The following is a 21499-nucleotide window of genomic DNA, read 5'->3' on the forward strand; positions in this document are numbered from 1 at the left end:
GGACTCACTCTGTAGACCAGGCTGGCCTCACAGCGATCCTGAGTGCTGGGATTGAAGGTGTGTGCCACCACACCTGGCTAACAATTTCAAACATTTAAAAATATTTATTTATCTTATACACGTGAGCATTTTGTCTGCATATATCTCTGTGCACCAAGTTTGTGCCTAGTGATCAAGGAGGGCTGAAGAGGGCTTTCAATCCCCTGGGAATGGACTTGCAGACAATTATAAGTCTCTAAAGTACATGCCGAGAATCAAACCCAGGAAAAAACAAAAACAACAACAACAACAAAAAACAAAAAACAAAACAAAAAACAAAAAACAAAGCCAGTCCCCCAAAGAACAGCATTGCTCTTAACCACTTAGCCATCCCTCCAGCCTCATATAAGCTTGAGGTGCTTCCTGATCACTACAGTCTCATTTAATGTCCTTCCCTGGTACTACCTCCTTCCTACAGACCCTTTCCTCACATCCACCTCCTTATTGTTTTGTTTTTGTAGCCACTGCATTTAAACAGGGTCATCTGTGTGACCATGGGTTTGGAACTATTGATTAGGGACTGGTGGGCTCCTCAGTGGGAACACACTGAAGACAATGAATGACCCTCACCTAGAATCCCCAAATCATCACTTTTAAGATGTTGGTCAAAGAAGAGGAGACTTTGTGGTGCTGGTCAAGGGGACAAGGTGACTTGAGACTTTGATCACTCATAAACAAACACATGCTTATGTAAAGGTTGATGGTGGCATTGGAATCATCAGGTGTGCTTTTCTGAAATTTAGTATAAAACACACAGTGAAGCTACAGTTTGGCACAAGTTTTGGGCTCTCTTTAGGCTTTGAAGAGAGTAACTATAGAAATATAATGTCAAAATAATAGTATACTGTTAAAAAGTAAAATAAAAGAAGGGGGGTTTGTAATCATTTTTTTCTTAAATAAGTGTTTCAAAAATCTGAATCAATTGGTCCCACAAGTATCACCGAATTGACAGGAGAGGAGGGGAAATCATTGCTCAGCTGGGGCCTTGCTGATCTGTCACTGTAGAGTGGGTAAAATTTAAGAATCATAAAAAGTAAAGATTTGAATAGTGTCTCTGTAGTTAAACCTTCCTGTGTGTCCTTCTATTCCTGGGAAGACAACAGGCTATGTGGAGATACAAATGGACGCCAGACTAGGTCATAGGATGCCCTGAAACTGGAGTTATAGATGGTTGTGAGCTTCATGTGGTTTCTGGGTATTGAACTGGGGTCCTCTGCAAGAGCAATAAGTGCTTTTTACTTCTAAGACATCTCTCCTGCACCTCATTTCTTTAAAGCCAAAAAGTTTTAAAAATGCTCTTGGGAAGGAGGGTGCTCAGTGGTAAAGTATGTGACACTCAAGTGTGAGGACCAGAGCTCACATCTCCAGAACTCCTGAAAAAACACTGGAAGGCATGGTGGCCTACCAGTCAACCTTGTCAGCTAAAAACAGAGATTGGGGGTACCTGGACCAAGCTGGCTAGCCAGACTAACTGAAACATCTAGCTTTTGGGTTTTGTGATAGATCTTGTCCCAGTAAATAATGTGAGTAATCATCTAGAAAGACACCCAGTGTCAACATGAACACAGAGAGAGAGAGAGAGAGAGAGAGAGAGAGAGAGAGAAAGAAGAAGAAGAAGAAGAAGAAGAAGAAGAAGAAGAAGAAGAAGAAGAAGAAGAAGAAGAAGGAAATTCCTTTTGTAAACTAATCATGTGAGAAATTTGCCAGGATGTGGTCACTGGTATTAGGAGTATACTACTGAAGCACTGTGGTGCAAGAGAACTGTGAAGAATTTGAACAGTGAGTGGTAGGAGAAGGACTAACTGAATTACCACGCCTCTTCCCATCCTAATCTCGCATGTGACCATTTCAACATATGATCAATGTGTGTTTTGATGAGCTAGTTTGTGCATTCCCTTTAAATGACTTTTTTTAAAAACACCTCATCTCAATTCAGATTAAAGCATGTCAAGGACTTAGCAGCCTATTTGAGATGCTTATTTCTATAGTGGATACCATCTTCTTTATAGCAAAGTATTTACTCCCAAATGGTGCACGTCTGGAAAATGAAGCTATTAGCTCATCAAGATGGCTTAGTGGGTAAAGGCATCTGGGGCCAAACCTGACCTGAGTTTGATCCATGAGACCCACATGGTAGGAAAGAACTAACTCCTGTGGATTTAGTGTTTTAATTATTATGTGGGAGTGTGGAGAAGGACTGGGAGACAGAATAGAAATTGGTGGGAGGCATCTCTGGGATATGGAGAGGATGTCTGAGGTCTGTGGGGGTGACCCTAGCTAAGAGTCCTAGCATTGGGGATTAAGGAGCCTGAAGTTGCTACCTCTTATAGCCAGGGGGCACTTACAGTGGAGGAAGGGGGACACCAAGCCACCCATAAAACCTCTGACCCCAAATGTGTCTTGCCTATAAGAAATGTAGGGATAAAGATGAAACAGAAACTGAGGGAATGGCAAACAAATGACTAGACCAACTTGAGACCCACCCCATGGAAGAGAGCTTATTCCTGACACTGTTAATGATATTCTGCTATGCTTGCAGACAGGACCCTAGCATAACTGTCTTCAGAGAGACTTCATCTGGCAGCTGATGGAAACAGATGCAGACACTCACAGCCAAATGATAGGTGGAGCTTGGGGAGTCTTGTGGAAGAGTGGGAAGAAGGATGGGGTGGGGAGTGGGGGGGAGAGAACAGAGCTGGAGGGGCCAAGGACACTACAAGAAGACCAGCAGAGTCAACTAAACAGGTTATGGAGGAGTCAAGGACACCACAAGAAGACATGCAGAGTCAATTAACCTGAGGCCATGGAGGAGTCAAGGACACCACAAGAAGACCTGCAGAGTCAACTAAACTGAGGCCATGGAGGCTCCCAGAGACTGAACCAACAACCATAGAGCATGCACAAGCTGGACCTAGACTCCTTACACATATGTAGCAGGTGTGCAACATGGTCAACATGTGAATGCCCTTACAAGACGAGTAGGGACTGTCTCTGACTTCATTGCCTGCCTCTGGACCCCTTTCCCCTAGCTGGACTGCCTTGTCAGGCCTTAATGGGAGAGGATATGGTGAGTCCTGCTGAAGTCTGAGATGCCAGGATGGGTTGGTACCCCTTGGGGCCTCCCTTTTTCTGAGAAGGAGAGGGGAGGAATTGGGGGAAGGGAGGGGGCATGAGGGTTGGGCTGGGAGGAGAGGAGGGAGGGGGCTGGGATCAGGCTGGGATTAAATATATAAATAAAGGGGGGGAAACTCCTGAAAGTTGTGACATGTGGCATGCTCACACATACAAAAAATACACGCAAATGAATAATAAATAAGTGTAATGAACTTTTAAAAATTAAGATAAAAAGACCCGTCTGCCTTTAACAAGGAGTTTCAGCTTCTTACTGATTTGTTCAAGTACTGAAGCTGTTCTGCTGTAGAGATGTTCCCTTGAGAGCCCCTGAGTCCTTCCGCCTACTGCTTGCAGCCGCAGATGGGAATGCAGTCCTTGGAAGAACATTCTGGGTACTGCTGCCGGCTGGGGCTTTCCTGTAGTTCATAAGGCGGGAAATCTCAGACTCTGAGCACCTCCCGGAAGCAGGGCGGTAACCCTCTGCTGAGTCTCCTCCGCTACTCAGTGCACTTCATTTGACTGAGCTCTGCTCTGATAGGGGATCCCCGGAGAGGTCCACGCCCACTTGATAGGCGGGCGGGCTGCAACGCCTACGCGGAAGTAGGAACTAGGGTAGAAGAGCTTGCTCAGGTCCAGACTCCCGCTCAGAGTGCGCAGCCAATGGACTGATGCATATCCGGTTATCTTCAGTGAGAAGACCAATCCACAGTCTCTCTGCTCCGTGAAATATATCAAGTGATAGTCGGATTCTGTTTCCTCAAAAGGACGCGGGATTTCAGCTGCTGGAAGGAAGGTGCTGCCCTGTGGGAAGAGCTGGTGAGTTAAAAAATAAATAAATAAAACAAAACCACCACTAACAACAACAACAACAAAACCCTTTAATACTGTTTTCTGGGTCTCCCATTGGGTTCCATCGATTAACCCGTCCGTTTTTATATCAATACGACGCGGCTTTTATTAGTATAGCTCTGTAGTACAGAGCTATACTTGAAATCAGGAATGGCCATATCTCCTAATGTTCTTTTATTGTACAGGATTGTTTTTTTCTATATGAAGTTGAGGATTGACCTTTCAAGATTTGTAATAAATTTTGTAAAGCCATTCTTGGGAAACTTTCTTTCTTTCTTTCTTTCTTTCTTTCTTTCTTTCTTTCTCTCTCTCTCTCTCTCTCTCTCTCTCTCTCTCTCTGTTCTTTTGAGGGAATTGGAGGAGGAATGATCTAGGTGAGAGGAGAGGTGGAGAGAGGGACTGGGAGAAATAGAGGGAGAGGAAACTGCAGTCCTAATGTAATGTATGACAGAAAACTTTAAAAAGGATATTAAAAAGATTAATTTCTTTGTATCAGAATGTTGTGTGTCAAGTCTGTTTCTTTAGAAAAAAAAAAACAACACACACACACACACACACACACACACACAGCGTAAGCGACAGAAGCCTGATTTGTTTCTCAGGCGTGCCTAGCGTGTAGGGTGGAAGCCTACACACAGAACTGGCTACTACATTAACCTGACTTGTTTGTCTCTTGTTTCCATCAACATAAATATGCTGAACCAGAATGATCCACCAAGGACGAGAAAGTAGCAGTGCTCACGCACTTCGGCTTTCTGCAGTCCGAGGAGTGGCCCGCCTGTGGGTAAGGATTGGTGTTGGCGGCGGCGGCAGCGGCAGTAATGTTCACCGGGCAGTCTACCGCACATGGCCACTGTCTGAAGACTTTCCCTGCATTACACATTTGTTAATCTTCATACCAGTTGAGGGTGATTCTGCTACAAGCAAGAGACAGAGGCAGGGGCAGGGGCGCCAATTTGAGTCATCCTGGGCTACAAAACAAGACTTGTTTTAAAGAAAAATGCCTTAAAATGTGATGTATGCATCTCAGGTGAATTTTGATGTTGAATAAATTGGCATTGTGAGTATGCAAGAAAAAGGCTTTAAATTGTAGAGACAGCAAGTGGCTTAGTGTTAAAATCTTACCATGTGCGCCATCTACTAGGTAAAAGCACACTGTGGGGTTAGAGACGTGGCTCAGCTGTTAGAGCTTCATGCACGAAGCCCTGAGTCTGATTCTCGGTACCGCGTGTGCTAGTTGTGATGGCACATAACTATAATCCAGGCAGTTGAAAGGTAGAGGCAGGAGGATTCAAAGCTCCATGGCCAGCCTGAGATACATGAGACATTGTTTCAGAAAAACAAGAAAAAAAAAATATAAATTAGAGGGAAAAAACTCTAAAAACACAACTATTTGCGTTGTGATGGGTATGAGGAAGTTCATCATGTGATCCGCTCCTCCCTCCATATCCTTTTTGTGTTCTCAGTTAGAAAGTGATACTAATACAAATTCTTCAACGTATACTCACAGGAATTTTGTGGTTTTTGGATGAAAGTTTTTAACCTTCTAGAAAGAAATCAAGCTTTTTTTTGGGGGGGGGGGTAAAGGAGGAGTGATAACTCCCATCCAAGCAAGTGTCTGAGAACTGTGACGTAGCTTATGGAAATCACTTAGCATGTGGCCTTGCAGGTCACTGCCTCTGCCCCTCATTCCTTGAATAGGTTTCCTTAACTGAGGTGTTAGGGTCTGCCCTTTGCTAGCCATTGTTCTGATGGTGATGTATTTAGAAGAAGGAGCTTGCTGCCCCCTTGTGGTCTGTGTCCTTCTAGTGATACTAAACACTAGAATGGTCCCAAAGGCAGGCAAACGGAGGTTTCAGTATTTCATTTCAACGATTTTTTTCTCTTTTGCAGAGATAGCAGGGGAAATACCACTTCAAACAAAAGACCTAAATCAGAAAGTGTCATTTTGTATAAACTTTCCAGATTTCTTTTTCATGTTTCTTTCCAATTTCTTTGTTTTCCAGACACTACTCAGTTCTCTTCATGCCTGTTTCCTTGCTCTTATCATCTTCAAAGGAATAGCAGACTTTAACATCAATGTAAGTAGAACATAGTTTTGAGTTTCCCAGCGGCAAACCCTTTGTAGAGCATCTGCACTTGAATTTTGTATTTACTTCAGTCTGTGGGTTTGGATACATCCTCTTCCTTGTCAAAAGTATTGTTTTCTAAAAAAAAAAAAAAAAATCCATATAGAACCTGCTTTCAGTAGGGCTTAGCTAATGCAGATGGTTTCTACTAAGTGTTTTGGTACAGTGTGGCACACGTGATGCTGGGCTTTTCTTATTTGGGTATTATGCTTGGTGGATAAACTATCTGATTGCAAGATTAACCTTCCTGAGACAGGCAAGGTCAGAGCTGAAGGGGAAAGAGGGGAGCCTGGACCATCCTAGTTCATATTTTTGTTTTGTTTTGTTTTCAGTTTTATTTTTCAATTAATTAATTATGAACTAATTTTATATCCCAAATCCAACTTCCCATCCCTCCTCTTCGCCCAGTCCTTCCCTCCCACTTCCCCTCCCTTCCTTACCCACTGTTCCTCCTTTTCTCTTCAGAAAAATGGAGACCTCCCAGGAATATCAGCCAACTCCGGTATATCAAGTTGGAGTAAGACTAGGCACATCCTTCCTTACTGAGGCCAGAGAGGGCATCCTAGCAGGAAGAAAGAGTCCCGAAAACAGGCAACAGAGTCAGAGACAACCCTGCTCCCACTGTTAGGAGTCCCACATGAAGACTAAACTACACTAGTTGCTTAGGTCAGTCGTAGGCAGACTCCCTAGTATGCCGTTTGGTCTCTGTGAAACCCGTGGGCCCAGGTTAGTTTATTTTGTGGGTTTTCTTGTGGTGTGCTTGACCCCTATGGCTCCTATAATCCTTCCTCTCACTCTTCCACAGGATTCCTCAAGCTCCAGCTAATGTTTGGCTGTGGGCTTCTGTATCTGTTTCCATCAGTTGCTGGGTGGGTGAAGCCTCTCTGATGATGGTTATGCTAGGCACCTGTCTGCAAGTATAGCAGAATATCATCAGCAGTCGCAGGGGTGGGCTCCTTCTCGTGGCATGAGTCTCAAGTTGGACTAGTCATTGGTTGGCCACTAGCTCAATTTCTGCTCCATCTTTACCCCTGTACAAATTGTAGGTTGAAGATTTTGTGCCTAGGTTGGTGTCCCAATCTCTCCATTGGTGTTTTCTCATGCCCTAGGTTTCTGACTTGTCCCAGAGATGCTCCACTTTTGATTCCATTTGTCTTTCCCAGTAGTCAGTCCCCTCTGTCCTCCTCTGATCTGAACCCTCCTGATCCTATGCCCTTCCCCACCCCACATCCCCCCCCCCATCATCCCTAATTGTCTGTTCTGTTCCCACTTCTCAGTGAGATTCACAGATCGTCCCTTGAGCCTTTCTTGTTACTTAGCATTTTTGGGTCTGTGGACTGTAGCAATGTTACCCTTTGCTTTATGGCTAATATTCACTTATAAATGACTACATACCGTGTGTGTGTGTGTGTGTGTGTGTGTGTGTGTGTGTGTGTGTGTGTCTTTCTTCTTGGTCTGGGTTACTTTACTCATTTGCCTGCAAATTTCATGATGTCATTGTTTTTAACAGTTGAGTAGTATTCCATTATGTAAATGTACAACTTTTTCTTCATCCATTCTTCAATTGAGGGACATCTGCGTTTTTTCCAGTTTCTCGTTATTATGAATAAGGCTGGTATGAACATAGTTGAGCTAGTGTCCTTGTGGAATGGTGAAGTGTCCTTTGGGTATATGTCCAGGGGTGGTACATCTAGGTCTTGAGGTAGATCTATTCCTAGTTTTCTGAGAAACCAGCAAATTGATTTTGAAAGTGGCTGTGTAGGTTTGAACTCCCACCATCAGTGAAGGAGTTTCTCCCTTATGCCACATCTTCTCCAGCATGAGATGTTGCTTGAGTTTCTGATCTTAGCCATTCTGACAGGTATAAGACGGATTTACATTTCCTTGGTGGCTAAGGATGTTGAACATTTCTTTAAGTGCTTCTTGGTTATTAGAGATTCCTCTGTCAAGAATTCTGTTTAGATCGGAATATACCCCCCATGTCTTCATTGGTTTATTTGGTTTGTTGATGTCTAGGTTCTTGAGTTCTTTATATGTTTTGCATATCAGCCCAGGTCAGATGTAGGGTTGGAAAAAATGTTTTCCCATTCTGTATGCTGCCATGTTGTTCTTTTGACAGCTCTCTTTGCCTTAAAGAAGCTTTTCAGGGTCATGATGTTCCATTTATTAATTGATGATCTTAGTGCCTGAGCTGTTGGTGTTCTGTTCAGAAAGTTGTCTCCTGTGCCAATGCATTCAAGGCTCTTCTCCACTTTCTCTTCTCTTGGATTTAGTGTATCTGGTTTTATGCTGAGGTCTTTGACCCACTTGTCCTTGAGTCTTGTGCAGGGTGATTGATATCGATCTACTTGCTTTCTCCTGCCTGCAGACATCCACTCATACCGGCACCATTTGTTGAAGATGCTTTCCTTTTTTCCAGTGTATAATTTTGGCTGCTTTGTCAAAAATCAAGTGTCCACAGATGTGTGGAATTACTTCTTGGTCTTTTATTCAATTACATTAATCAACCTGTCTGTTTTTAATGCCAATATCATGTAGTTTTTATGACTATTTCTCTGTAGTACAGCTTGAAATCAGAGATGATGGTACCTCCAGAAGGCCTTTTATTGTATAGGATTGTTTTAGCTATTCTGGGTTGTTTTGTTCTACATGAAGTTGAGTATTGCTCTTTCAAGGTCTGTAAAGAACCCTATTGGAATATTAATGGGAACTGCATTGAATATAGATTGCTTGTGGTAAGATGGCCATTTTTACTATATTAATCCTACCAATCAATGAGCATGGGAGGTCTTTCCATCTTCTGATATCTTCTTCAGTTTCTTCCTTAAAAGGCTTGACGTTCTTGTCACGCAGGTCTTTCACTTGCTTGGTTAGAGTTATACCAAGATATTTTATATTATTTGTGGCTATTGTGAAGGGTGTTGTTTCCCTGATTTCTTTCACAGTCTGTTTTATCACTTGTATGCGGGAGGGTTACTGATTTTTTTTTTCTGAGTTAATTTTTTATCCAGCCACTTTGCTGAAGGTTGTTATCAGCTGTAGGAGTTCATGGTAGAGTTTTTGTGTCACTCATGTGTACTATCACGTCATCTGCAAATAGTGATGCTCTGGCTTCTTCCTTTCCAATTTGTGTCCTCGTGATCTCCTTTAGCTGTTTTATTGCTCTAGTTAAAACTTCAAGTACTATGTTGAATAAATATGGAGAGGCTCCCTGTATTTAGTGGTATTGCTTTATGTTTCTCTCCATTTAATTTGATGTTGGCTATAGGCTTGCTATATACTGTCTTTATTGTGTGTAGGTATATGCCTTGTATTCTTGATCTCTCCAAGACTTTTTTCATGAAGTGGTGTTAGAGTTTTTTTCCCAAGGGCTTTTTCAGCATCTAATGAGATGATCATGTGATTTTTTTCCTTTCGGTTTGTTTATATGGTGGATTATATTGACAGATTTTCATGTGTTGAACTGTGCCTGATTCTCTGGGATGATGCCTACTTGATTGTGGTGGATGATGTTTTAATGTGGTCGTGGATTTGGTTTGGGTGTATTTTGTTGAATATTTGTGCATCAACGTTCATGAGGGAAATTGGCCTGAAATTCTTTCTTTGTTGAACCTTTGTATGGTTTAGGTCTCAGGGTAACTGTGGTCTCATAGAATGAGTTTGACAATGTTCCTTCTCTTTCTATTTTGTGGAGTAGTTTGAGGAGTGTTTGTATAAGCTCTTCTTTGAAAGTCTGGGAGAATTCTGTGCTAAAACCAATGGCCCTGGCCTTTTGGTTGCTGTTGTTTAGAGATGTTGCTGTTAATTTAATGTTATAGCCTGACAAGTGTTTATTATTAGACTTATAATAATTACAGAGGTATTATTTAGCCCACTTTCATAGTCAATAAATAGACAGACACAGCCTATATTTTAGAGTAGCCTTATCACCTGGGGCATGGCAGATATTAACTCCTAAGCAACCTTCCATTATATCCCAAGCTCCATCCCATACCATCTACTTCTAATAATTTCTGTTTGGGGGTCCCCTATTCATAATCCCAGAATATTTGTTAAGGTTGCTCATCTGTGCCATTTCTTTCAATTGGAACTTTAGAGTTCCTCCTCTTGGCCTATGTGGCTCCTTTCTCTCTCATGGCGGTCCTCTTCCTTCTCCTTCTCTGGTACCTGTCTGCTCCTCCTTCCCAAGATCCCTCTCTCCCTAAGCCTGTGACCCTTTGCCACACCCACCTTTCTCCGGACCTGCCCAGGTATCAGCTTTCTTTAGTTTTCAAACAGAGAGGCAAGATTAAACAGCAATACTCGGGGTTTGTGACAATCTGCAGTAAGGAGCTTGGGAGGCAAGCAATTAACAAATACAAAGTACCAGACTGTACTCCAACAATTCCCTTTTTCTGTCTAAATAAAAAGATGATTTTTTAAAATATATAATAACATACAGTAAGAACAATTATGAGACAACTATAACAACCAATAGGTAAGATTTATAAATAGTGTGTAGTTAAAAGTATTTGGCAACTTTGAAGAAAATATTATCTATCCCATTTAGGAATCTAAAGTGTTTTATCTAAGTAATTTTATACCAACCTATTAACCTAAAACATCTACCTAGACTTTAAAACATCTTTTTAATTCCTAAACAACTAAGATTAATAGTAAAACTATAATAATCTAGTCTTCCACCCCTTCAGAGACTTGAGAAGGAATAAAATTAGTTACTTGAGTAAACAGGAAGTGTAGGTTAGCAGCTTCAAAAAAAATGACAGAGACAGTTGGCAGGCAACAGATTCAGAGACAGCACCTACTCCTATTGTTAGGGGCGTCACATGATGACCAAGCTGCATATATGGTATATCTGTGTAGGGGGGTTAAGTCCAGTCCATGTGTGTTCTTTGGTTGGTGGTTCAGTCTCTCTGAGCCTCATGGGCCCAAGTTAGTTTATTCTGTAGGTCTTCTTGTGGTATCCTTGACCGTTCCAGCTGCCTCAATCCATCCTCCCACTCTTCCACAAGACCCCAGATTTGGCCTATTGGTTAGCTGTGGGTCTCTGCACCTATTTCCACGTGTTGCTGGATGAAGCCTCTCAGAAGATAGTTATGCTCGGCTCCTTTCTGCAAGCATGGCAGAGTATCATTAATAGTGTCTGGGGTTGTCTCTCTACCATGGAGTGGGTCTCCAGTGGGGCTAATCATTAGTTTGTCATTCCATCAAACTCTGCTCCGTCTTTATCCCTACACTTCTTGAAGGCAGGGCATGTTTTGAGTGGAAGGTTTTATGGGTAAGGTTGGTGTCCTTCTCCCTCCACTAGAAGTCTTACCTGGATACAAGAGGTGATGAGTTCAGGTTCCATATTTCCCCCTTGTAGGAATCTCAGATAGGGTCACCCCCAATAGATTCTAGGGATCTTCCTCTGTCCCAGAGATGCCCCTGACTTACATTCTCTCTTCTAGTCCTCTCCCCACACTATTCCATCCCCAACCCCTTTTGACTTCCTCTGTGCACACCTGATGCTCACCGCAGTTACATCCCTACCCTGTATCCTACCCACTTCCATCCCTCCATCTACTTCACATGTCTGTTTTATTCCCCCTTCTGAGTGAGATTCAGGCATCCTCCTTTGGGACCGCCTTGTTACTTAGCTTCTTTTTGTGAGTAGATTGTGGTATGGTTGCTTATCCTTTGCTTTATGGCTAACATCCACTTATAAGTGAGTACATATTATGTTTATCTTTCTGGGTCTGGGCTACCTGGATCAGAATGCTTCACTTTTTTTCTATTTGCTGTTGTGGGATTATTTATTTTCTGTGTCTTCTTGGGTGTAGTTAATCTTCTTGGGATGGAGTTTTCCTTCTAGTATCTTCTGTAGGGATGGATTTGTAGATAGATAATGCTTAAGCTTGGTTTTGTCATGGAATATCTTGTTTTCTCTATCTATGGCGATTGAAAGTTTTGCAGGGTATAGTAGTTTGGGCTGGCACCTGTGGTCTCTTCGATCCTGTAAGACATCAGCCCAGCCCCTTGTGCCTTTTACAGTCTCTGTTGAGAAGCTGGGTATAATTCTAAAAGGTCTGTTATGTGTCCTTTTTCTTTTGAAGCTTTTTGTATTCTTTCTTTATTCTATACATTTAGTGTTCTGATTATTATGTGGTGAGGGGGAATCTTCTTTCCTGGTTCAGTCTTTTTGGTGGTCTGTAAGCTTCTTGTGCATTTATAGGAATCTCCTTTTTTAGGCTAGGGAACTTTTCTTCTTTGATTTTGTTGAAAATATTTTCTGGTACTTTGAGCTCAGAATCTTCTTCTATTCCCATTATTTTTAGGTTTGGTGTTTTTTTTATAGTGTCACAGGTTTCCTGGATGTTTTGTGTCAAGAACTTTTTAGATTTAACATTTTCTTTGACAGATGTGTCGATTTCTTTTCTCATGTCTTCTATGCCTGAGGTTTTTTGCTTTTCATCTCTTGTATTCTGTTGTTGATGCTTGCATCTCTAGTTCCTGTCCCCTTACTTATGTTTCCATCTCCAGGGGTCACCCAGTTTGTATTTCCTTTATAGCTTTTATTTCCATTTTCAGGTCTTGAACAGTTTTATTAATGTCCTTTACCTATTTGTTTGTGTTTTCATGGATTTCTTTCAGGGATTTATTCATTTCACCTTTAAAGGTTTCTATCATCTTCGTAAGATTGGATTTAAGGTCATTTTCCTGTGCCTCAACTGTGTTAGAATGTCCAGGGCTTGCTGTAGCAGGATAGATGGGCTCTGGTAGTGTCATATTGCCCTGGCTGTGGTTGACTGTGTCCTTTTTTTTTTCCTGTTGTCTTTTTTTTAAAATTTATTCAGATTACATCTCAGTTGTTATCCCATCCCTTGTATCCTCCTGTTCCTCCCTCCCTCCCACTTTCACCCTATTCCCTCCCCCTATGCCCGTGACCGAGGGGGACCTCCTCCCCCACTATAGGGTCACGGGCTATCAGGTCTCATCTTGGTATCCTGCTTATTCTTTCTCCGAGTGCCACCAGGCCTCTCCACCAAGGGGAAGTGATCAAATATGGGGCACCACAGTTCATGTCAGAGTCAGTTCTCGCTCTCCACTCAACTGTGGAGACTGGGTTGACTGTGTTCTTATGCTAGCCTCTAGATTCATTTGGGTTTTGAGTTATTATAGGTTTAGGTGCTGATTTCTGAGTTTATCTCTGTTACATGGATGGTGGTTTTTTGTTTGTTTGTTTTCTGTTTTTGGATTTTCCCCCCCTTGATTTTCTGTTTCTTCTCTGGTCTTCTGACCTGATCTGAATAGACTGAGGTTCTGGTGACCAGCAAGTTTGCAGGTGCAATAGAGTGCCTACACTGGGGTTTTTGTGGCCTGTGTGACCTTTGGGGTTTGGGGCATTTACGCTGCCTCTGGGGTTCCAAGTACCTGTGTGACCTCTAGAATTATGGGTACTTGCTTTTTCTCTGGGGTTCCTAGTACTCTGTGGCTATAAATCAGAAACCTTATGCCAAAGTTGTGGGCCATAATACGGAGTGCAGGGGAGGAGGTGCAATTTAGGGCTGTTTGGAATGCTTTAAGGGGAGTTGGCATACAGAGGGTGGTGTCTTACATGGCAGCCTAATGTTGACACTGCCTCTGGTATACAGCCCCATTCAGGAGACAAGGAACCACACTCTGGGAAAGCATTTGGAGTTGTGGGACAGGGGGTGGGGTATAGTTTGGGATTGTTGCCACCCAGTTCATCTTTTACTCTGTATGCACATACTGCCGTAAATTGAACCACCTTTTTCTTTTTCTTTTTTAGAGCTGAGGACTGATCCAGGGCTTGCACTCGCTATGCAAGCATTCTACGACTGAACTAAATTCCAAATCCAACGCGAATCATTTTGAAGTTTGTGTTTCAGCTGAACCACCTGTTTCATCTCTAAGCCACCATGAGCTGTAAGAAGCGCAGATCACAGAAGATCCCATTTAATGCAAAGGAAAATAGAAAAATCAGTGACTACTACTCAGAGGTGTGACTGCAGATATTGCTTGTGGGATATGCTAGCTGTTTTAGTGACAATGGGGCCTTAGCTCACATAGAGTCAACTGACAAGAAACTGCCTCATTGCTGAGTGGGACAGTGAGATTCTCTAGCGACTTTTCTTACTCACTTTATTTATTTTGGTGAGTGGTAGCAAAGATAGGGAATTGTAATGCATCTTTCAGCCATATCAAAGCAGTGCTTAATAAGAGAGTACCTACTGCAATCATGTCTGAAACGTTAATAAACAGATCAAATGTAATGCTTCATAGCAACCTGTGAAAGAAACAAGATTAATACTATTTAACAGCGTTAAAATGTTCTGAGTGTGATTGCTTACGATTGCCTATGTTTGCTTAGTACCTCACAGTTTATGAAGGATTTTGTATATTCGCTCTCAGCATGAATGTCATAGGCAAGTGAGGAAGATTTTCGGTTCTAATTTGTTTATGAAGAAAAAGGGAGACCAGAATTGCTTGAGCCTGATGAAGGCTTGGGCAAGTTTCCTGAGATCTCTGTCATGACAAACAATTGTGTCCTCTGAGACAAAAATGTTCCTTTATTATGTCAAGACAGCTGAGAAGTACCAGGCATTTAAAGTGAAACGTCAAAGCCTTTTCCTTGTTTCTTTGTGTCCAGGTTCTGGAAAGCAAGGCATGCAACTAGCTATGAAACCCGTGACAAGCTGAGATTTGTTTACCTCCTTAACAGCAAACTTGATCTCTCTTTCCCTTTGAAAGATGTCAGGCCAGGCATAGTGGCACGGTGTAATCCCAGAATTTCAAAGACAGAGAATAGAAGACTGAATCTGAGACCAGAGTAAACTATATAATACCTGAAAAATGAAAAGAAACAATGAAAAAAGTCCATATCTATCCAGAAATATATAAATATATGGAGGTCTATTACAGTATACAGTATACAGTATACAGAAGAAGGATGTTTCTGACCAAATCTAGACTCCAGAGATCATTTTGAAAGACCCTATGCCTGGATAGAGTAGAATTATATTGCTTTGCATTCTTCTTGTCTGTTTAACTGAGAATGTTAATGTCATTGCAAATGATGACAGGCTTAATTTTTAACCAAGCTCCAACATTGTGACTCCCATTACTGGTGAGTGCCTTTGCTGGCATATGAACCCTTTGCCCACTGGCATCCTTCTCATGGTGAATATGGTGTGGGGAAAATGACCCTTTTCGACAAACTAAGACAGCTATTGTTTTAGTTTCTTTTTCTATTGCTGTGATAAAATACACTCCCCCCGCCCCCGCCCCTGCCAAAGCAACTTAAAACAGCAAGGGTTTGTTTGGCTCACAGTTTATTAGTCTGTCATGGAAGAGAAGTCAGAGCAGTAGGACCTCGAGAGAGTTAGTTATGTTATGTCTGCGTCCAGTAGGAGAGAGTACCAGAAGTGAGCTCGGTTCCTCTTACCTGCTCAAGTAGTCCAGAATCTAACTAGGGGATGTTGTCAGCATGTTTAGGCTGGTTCTCACAGAATCAATGTAACTTAGACACACCCCACAGGTGTTCCCAGAGCCCCATCTCCCAGGTGATTGGAGGTTCTGTCAAGCAGGGAGTTAGTAGTAACTACCGCAGACACTTTCAGTTTTCACTGAGACTTTTCCTGCTTACTGAAGTTGACTTATGTCCTCCCATTTACCCCTTTTCCTGGTTCTTAAGATGAAGTCCTATAAGAAAAGGAAGATGATGAACTTCTACAAATAGCCCAATACAAAAAGACATAAGTCTGTATATTGGTATCAACCCATTTACTTAATGGGTTATGTTGTGATATTAGAAAGGGCACTTAGAGAACCAGTGTTCTGTAATCTCAGTTTCTCTGTCACAAGGACAGACAGACCAATTTCTTCTCACACATTCCATAGGATGTGACCAACATATTTCATGTGGTTATAATAATTCCTAGGGAATGTATATGATAAATATACAATAGCTTGTACTCATTTCATGATAGATGCTGCCTGAATCACAGTATTAAGGAAAATTGTGAGTTTGAAGCCAAACTGGCTACATACTGAATTCCATGGAAATATTTTTTTCTCTGTGTAGCCTTGGCTGTCCTGGATTTGATTTGTAGATGAGGCTGGCCTCACCTACCTCTGCCTTCCCAAGTGCTGGGATTACAACAACCACTGCACCCAGCTTGTATGGAAATCTTAACTGCATAGCAAGAGTCTGTCTCATAAATTATTAAATAGAAAACAAATTATTGAGCATCTGCTGCTGTTGCAGAGGAACTGGGTTTGATTTTCAGCACCTTCATATGGGCTCATAAACACTAGTAACTCCAGTTCAAGGGGACCTGATGCCTTTTTCAGACCTCAGTGGGCATCAGGCATGCATATGGAGCACATACATACATGTAGGGCAAAATACTCATATACATAGGTTGTAGAAAATATACATGGCTAATAATAATATTAAAAGCCTAATATATAACAACAATTTTATTTAACCTGTTCCCAAACAATAAAAGACACAGACACCTGATAGGTTTTAAATAAGCCTTGTTTTACCTGTGGATGTACAGATACTAACAGTTCTAAGCTGCCTTTTATCTCTCAGTCCCACATCCTCAGAGAGTTGCTCTAATCATTCCTATCTGGGCTACTTTCCACCCAGAATCCATAAATACTTGCTTTGTTCCTCATCAGGGCTGCTTTCCGCCATCAACGCTGGTTCAGCCACGTGCTTCTCTCCACAGTAATCCATGGCGGTTCTGCTTTCTTCTTTTTCCTCTACCTATCTCTCTTCCCATCATTCTTTTGTCCCCAAAGCCAATGAACCTTAGCTCTGAGTCTCACTTCTGCCCTGCCTAGGCTTCAACATTTTTTATTAACCAATCAGCTTTAAATTAGGTAGGGCAAGGTTTACACCACAAGAGATGGTATGAGTGAGAATATGCTTGTCTGGGCAGCAAACAGATCTCAGGGAGCAAAATAATTAACAATCAGATACAAAGCTCCAGACCATGCTGTTATATATGCAAAATAAATAAATCTTAAAAGATAAATAAATAGACTAACTGTAATACAACTTATGGTTGATTAGATAAAATGCATATTGCTAAAGATAATAAAATGACTTGAAATTCCATACAGGGAAGCTAGTAGACCATTGGGTATCTTGATAACACTTGTGTCTGCACTCCTGTTTTTTTGTTTTTTTGTTTTTAATATGCACATGTGTAACAAAAGAGCTTTTCTGACTGATTTGATAGGAAGTTGAAGTTCTATTTTGGATCCCAAGATGAACTCTGATTTAAAGCTACTTATTGGTTTTTTGAGATTGGTATTGATTCTGTGAATTGACATTAAACATGGACACAGGACTAGAGTTGTCAGAGTTATAAAGTATCCACCATTTATTTTTAGGTTCCCAAAGAAGAGCAGAATGATCCCAGTATTTCTCGCTCTAAAAGAAAGCCAAGAGATATAACCAACGCCAGGGACCAAAGACTACTTTCTCCTAAGAAAATGCAACAAGATCAGACTCTTCCCCTAAATAAGACAATTATTGTCACCTTGGGTGTGAACCACAGGAAAAACAAAAACATGAAACATGTGCTCACACATAGTCAGGCAAGTAGCTTATATGCAGCACTCAACACTCTCGACGCTGTTAAAAAAGAGATAGAAAAGCATCAAGGCAAAGAAATGCTGGTGTGTGGTAAAGAAGGAATCAAAGGGTACATAAACCTTGGCATGCCCCTCTGCTGTTTTCCGGAAGGCAGCCACGTGGTCATCACATTTTGCCAATGTAAAAGTGAGCCGGAAGAAAATAAACGATTGTTTGAGCCACAGGATGAAGCATCTACCAATTACGTCCAATTTTACATTCATGCAATTGGGAGTAAGAAGAAAAGGATTCTGAAGTGTGGAGAACTTCGCAAAAATGGAAACAAACTCTGTGTCTTTGGCCTTAAGGGAGAGACCATCAGGGACACTCTGAGGAAGGATGGCAGGTTTTGTCCTTTTATAGAGAGTGACCATTGGAAACTCATTAATGACCTGGACACCATCATAGAAAACACTCAGCCCATTGATGAGTTGGAGGGCAAGCTCTTTCAGGTTGAGGCTGAGTTAACAAAGAAGCCTAGGGTAGTGTCTGTCCCTCAGAATTCTGAATCAGAGAGTAGAAAGTTCCAAAAGCTAGAAGCCTACATTGTGGATGAGTATCCCACACTGAAAGCAGAACGAGATAAAATCAGAGCATATATTAAGAAGAAAAGTGAAAAAAGAAAGAAGAAAGTTCCCTTACTAAAAATACATAAAGAAAACTTTGGAAAAATGACAAAAAATTCTTTTCCTGTTAAGATGCTCAAACATCTTTCAAGGGTCAGTGACTCAATTGGGTACCTATGGTGGGACAATAATGGAAATCAGGGCTGTGCCACCTGCTTCGTTTTTAAAGGATTATATGTTTTCACTTGTCGACATGTGATAAATGACATAGTAGGGAAAGTCATAGAGGAAAGTAAGTGGGCTAGCATAATTAGTCAATGTGTAAAGGTAATCTTTGATTATGAAGAGTTCCCACCAAGAGAGGAGAGTGTTTTTTATGTTAAACCTTGGTTTGAGATATCTGATGTCAACCTTGACTATGCTGTCCTGGAACTGAAGGAAAACGGACAAGAAGTACCTGCAGGACTGTATAATGGAATAGGACCTGTGCCACTTAGTGGGTTGATTTATATCATTGGCCATCCAGATGGAGAAAGGAAGTCAGCTGATGGTTGCACAGTGGTCCCTCAAGATAAGCGAAGAAGACAATGTGAGGAAAATTTTCAGGCAAGGGAGGCAGAAGGCTGCCATTTTTCTATACCTTTTGTCCATATGTACACCCAAAGAAGTTTCCAGGAAATTCTTGACAACCCTGATGTGGTTACCTATGACACCACTTTTTTTTGTGGGTCGTCTGGATCCCCAGTGTTTGATTCTAATGGTTCATTGGTGGCCATGCATGCTGCTGGCATCACTTGTGAGTACCAACATGGAGTTTCTAATATCATTGAGTTTGCCTCTACTATGGAATCCATTCTTGCTGATATTAAGAAAAATAAACTGTGGTATAATAAAATTTTTATAAATTATCAGGATGAAGAAATGCTGGGCCCAGAGTCCTGAGGACTGGAAAGGATTTATCTATTTTTCCAACTTTAAAGGAATAGCTTATGGTGTTGTTATTCTTCAAACAATAATGTTTTATGAACTTTCAAAATGATTGGTTTCACCAAAAATGGATGTTCCAGATTACTTCTTATGAACGAACACTTTTTCTAAGTTCAGGAAAAACAAACAAACAAACAAACCAACAAACCATGAGTTGAACTATTGAGTAGAGTAACATGCGAAGAAGATTTAATACCAATCAGATCTCAGGAGACTTGGCATAAGGAGATGCAAAGATGTTAAAAAAAAAAATCAGAGCATAAAAACTGGAGTTGTGGAACAAAGATGAGAGGGAAAAGAAGCCTAGCATTCTTCTGGAGACTTCAACCAATTTTAAAAGCACTATCTCTTTTGGTTCTACCTGTATCTTCCTTCTCTGCTGACCAGAGCTCAGCCAGGACACTGGGTCACAGGGTTTTCAGCCCTAAGAGATCTGGCAATTGCAACAAATCTTCCAGAACTGAAATATTTCTTGGGCCTTTTGCTGCAGCTGACAGTAGAACAGACATGATCCTAAACCACAGTTTTTCCCGACATCTTCTAGTGCTACTTTGTGATGTTTTGTTTCTCCTGCTCTGTGTATTTTCCCTAAAGGAAACACAGATGGACCAAACCAAAAACCAAACAAACCAAAACCCAAAACAAAAAACCCACAAAACCCACAAACAAACAACAACAACCAGTGTGATATCTGTAGTGAGTTATGAAATTTAAGATGAAACAAAAGCAAAGACTGTAAGGCATTCCCTTAGTTAGTTTCTTTCAGATACACATTCTCAATCTTGTAAGGCAATAAAGATCATTTTTATAGCTGTTTATCTTTAATTATGTATTTGTTTTATTTGTTTATTTGTTTTTAAATAACTGTTACCTCCCACAGATCTTCATTATTTTCAGATTCTCCCAGCAGCTATCCTGACCACAGGGACGTGAAATGCTGAGAGGTTGGTATGAAAACTTGGTACAGCTGGACCTGGTCGCTCAGATGAGGATCAAAATTTCTAGAGAGTCTGATCCTGTGGCTTAATTTTCTTAAACATTTAAACACAGTAGAACTTTGGGCAAATAGTTTCCATGTGAAAATTCTCATAGCAAAGCTTCAGAGATGGCTACATCAAAATACCCATGCAAAATACCCTGCTATAGAAAAGTATCTGAGACCTTTGTCATAAAATTGGGTTATATTGACTGGGAACCAGTGCTCAGGGCACCAGCCTGCAAAGGAAGAATATTTAATAAGTGTAAGGATGGACCCTTCTTATGGAGGATGCAAAGAACATGGGGTCTTTTTCATGAGGATGAGTTCACTAGTCTCTGAGAGACAAAGCCCACGATGAGGGCCTAAACAGTTCTCAGGATTTGGGGAAAAGTCGGGTGGAGGCTCGCTTCTAATAGAGTAGCGAGTGATCACCACATCGTTTGATCCCGTGGAATTGGAGTTGTAATTGGAAGGTTGTGAGTTGCCATAGCAGGGCTGGGACTTGAACCCTAGGTCCTCAGCAATTTTCTAAGCTTCAGCTATGTGCTGGAGTTTGCACCCTCCTCTCAAAGTTACTTTGCTTACCTGCTGACCATCTCCAACAACTCAACTGCAAGAAATATGACGTCAAGCTTTGAGCACTCAAAGGGAGGCACAGGGCCTCTCTGGCAGCATGTGAGGCCTACAGCTGAGGTTTCCCTGCTTAACTGTTACTCATCTACTTAATGTTTCCACCAAGGTATCTGAAAAGCACCTTGACTTGTAGCTTTCTGAGTTCTGTCAAGATCAACATTTCATCAAACCCTTACCCTAGAATCTGGAGTTTGAGGTAACCTAACTCAGTGTTCCCAGAACCCAGTTATGCATATTTGGTTTCAGAATAAATTATCATTTATGCCCTTTGAGGGAAACTTGTGGTTTTGCACACACACAAACTTCAGGGCACAACTGAGAGGATTTTTCTCAATTAATTGAGAAGGGAAGACATGCCCTAGATGTGTGTGGCAACCTCCCATGTGCTGGGATCCTGACCTTATGACACGAAATAATCTGGTTGAACATTGGCTTTCATCAGTTTCCTGACTGCAGATGCGATGTGACCAGTGCCTCAGATTCCCTCACTGCCATGTGGTCTCCATCATGACGGACTGTGGCCTCAAACTGTAAGGCAAAGTAAACC

General features: G+C 41.5%; 1 protein-coding gene across 3 annotated transcripts; it reads left to right on the forward strand.

Moving 5' to 3' along the window:
- The first annotated feature begins 5863 nt into the window (after positions 1 to 5863).
- On the forward strand, positions 5864 to 19466 carry Fam111a (FAM111 trypsin like peptidase A). Of its 3 annotated transcripts, none has more exons than XM_051146181.1 (3): positions 5864 to 6083; positions 14012 to 14134; positions 17544 to 19466. In XM_051146181.1, the coding sequence occupies exons 2-3, from the start codon at positions 14054 to 14056 to the stop codon at positions 19293 to 19295; spliced, it is 1833 nt and encodes a 610-aa protein (XP_051002138.1). In that variant the 5' UTR covers positions 5864 to 6083; positions 14012 to 14053; the 3' UTR covers positions 19296 to 19466. The 3 variants fall into 3 exon arrangements, with proteins under 3 accessions (XP_051002138.1, XP_051002139.1, XP_051002137.1); XM_051146182.1 differs by having other exon boundaries at positions 14024 to 14134; XM_051146180.1 differs by lacking the exon at positions 5864 to 6083 and having other exon boundaries at positions 13841 to 14134.
- Positions 19467 to 21499: the final 2033 nt, after the last annotated feature.

The sequence above is a fragment of the Acomys russatus genome, chromosome 5 (genome assembly GCF_903995435.1).
Source record: "Acomys russatus chromosome 5, mAcoRus1.1, whole genome shotgun sequence".
Lineage (NCBI taxonomy): Eukaryota > Metazoa > Chordata > Mammalia > Rodentia > Muridae > Acomys > Acomys russatus.

Coding starts and splice junctions, on each gene's coding strand:
- Fam111a (XM_051146181.1), top strand. CDS start 14,054: ATGAGCTGTAAGAAGCGCAGATCACAGAAGATCCCATTTAATGCAAAG. Junction 14,135..17,543: donor TCAGTGACTACTACTCAGAG/GTGTGACTGCAG, acceptor ATTTATTTTTAG/GTTCCCAAAGAAGAGCAGAA.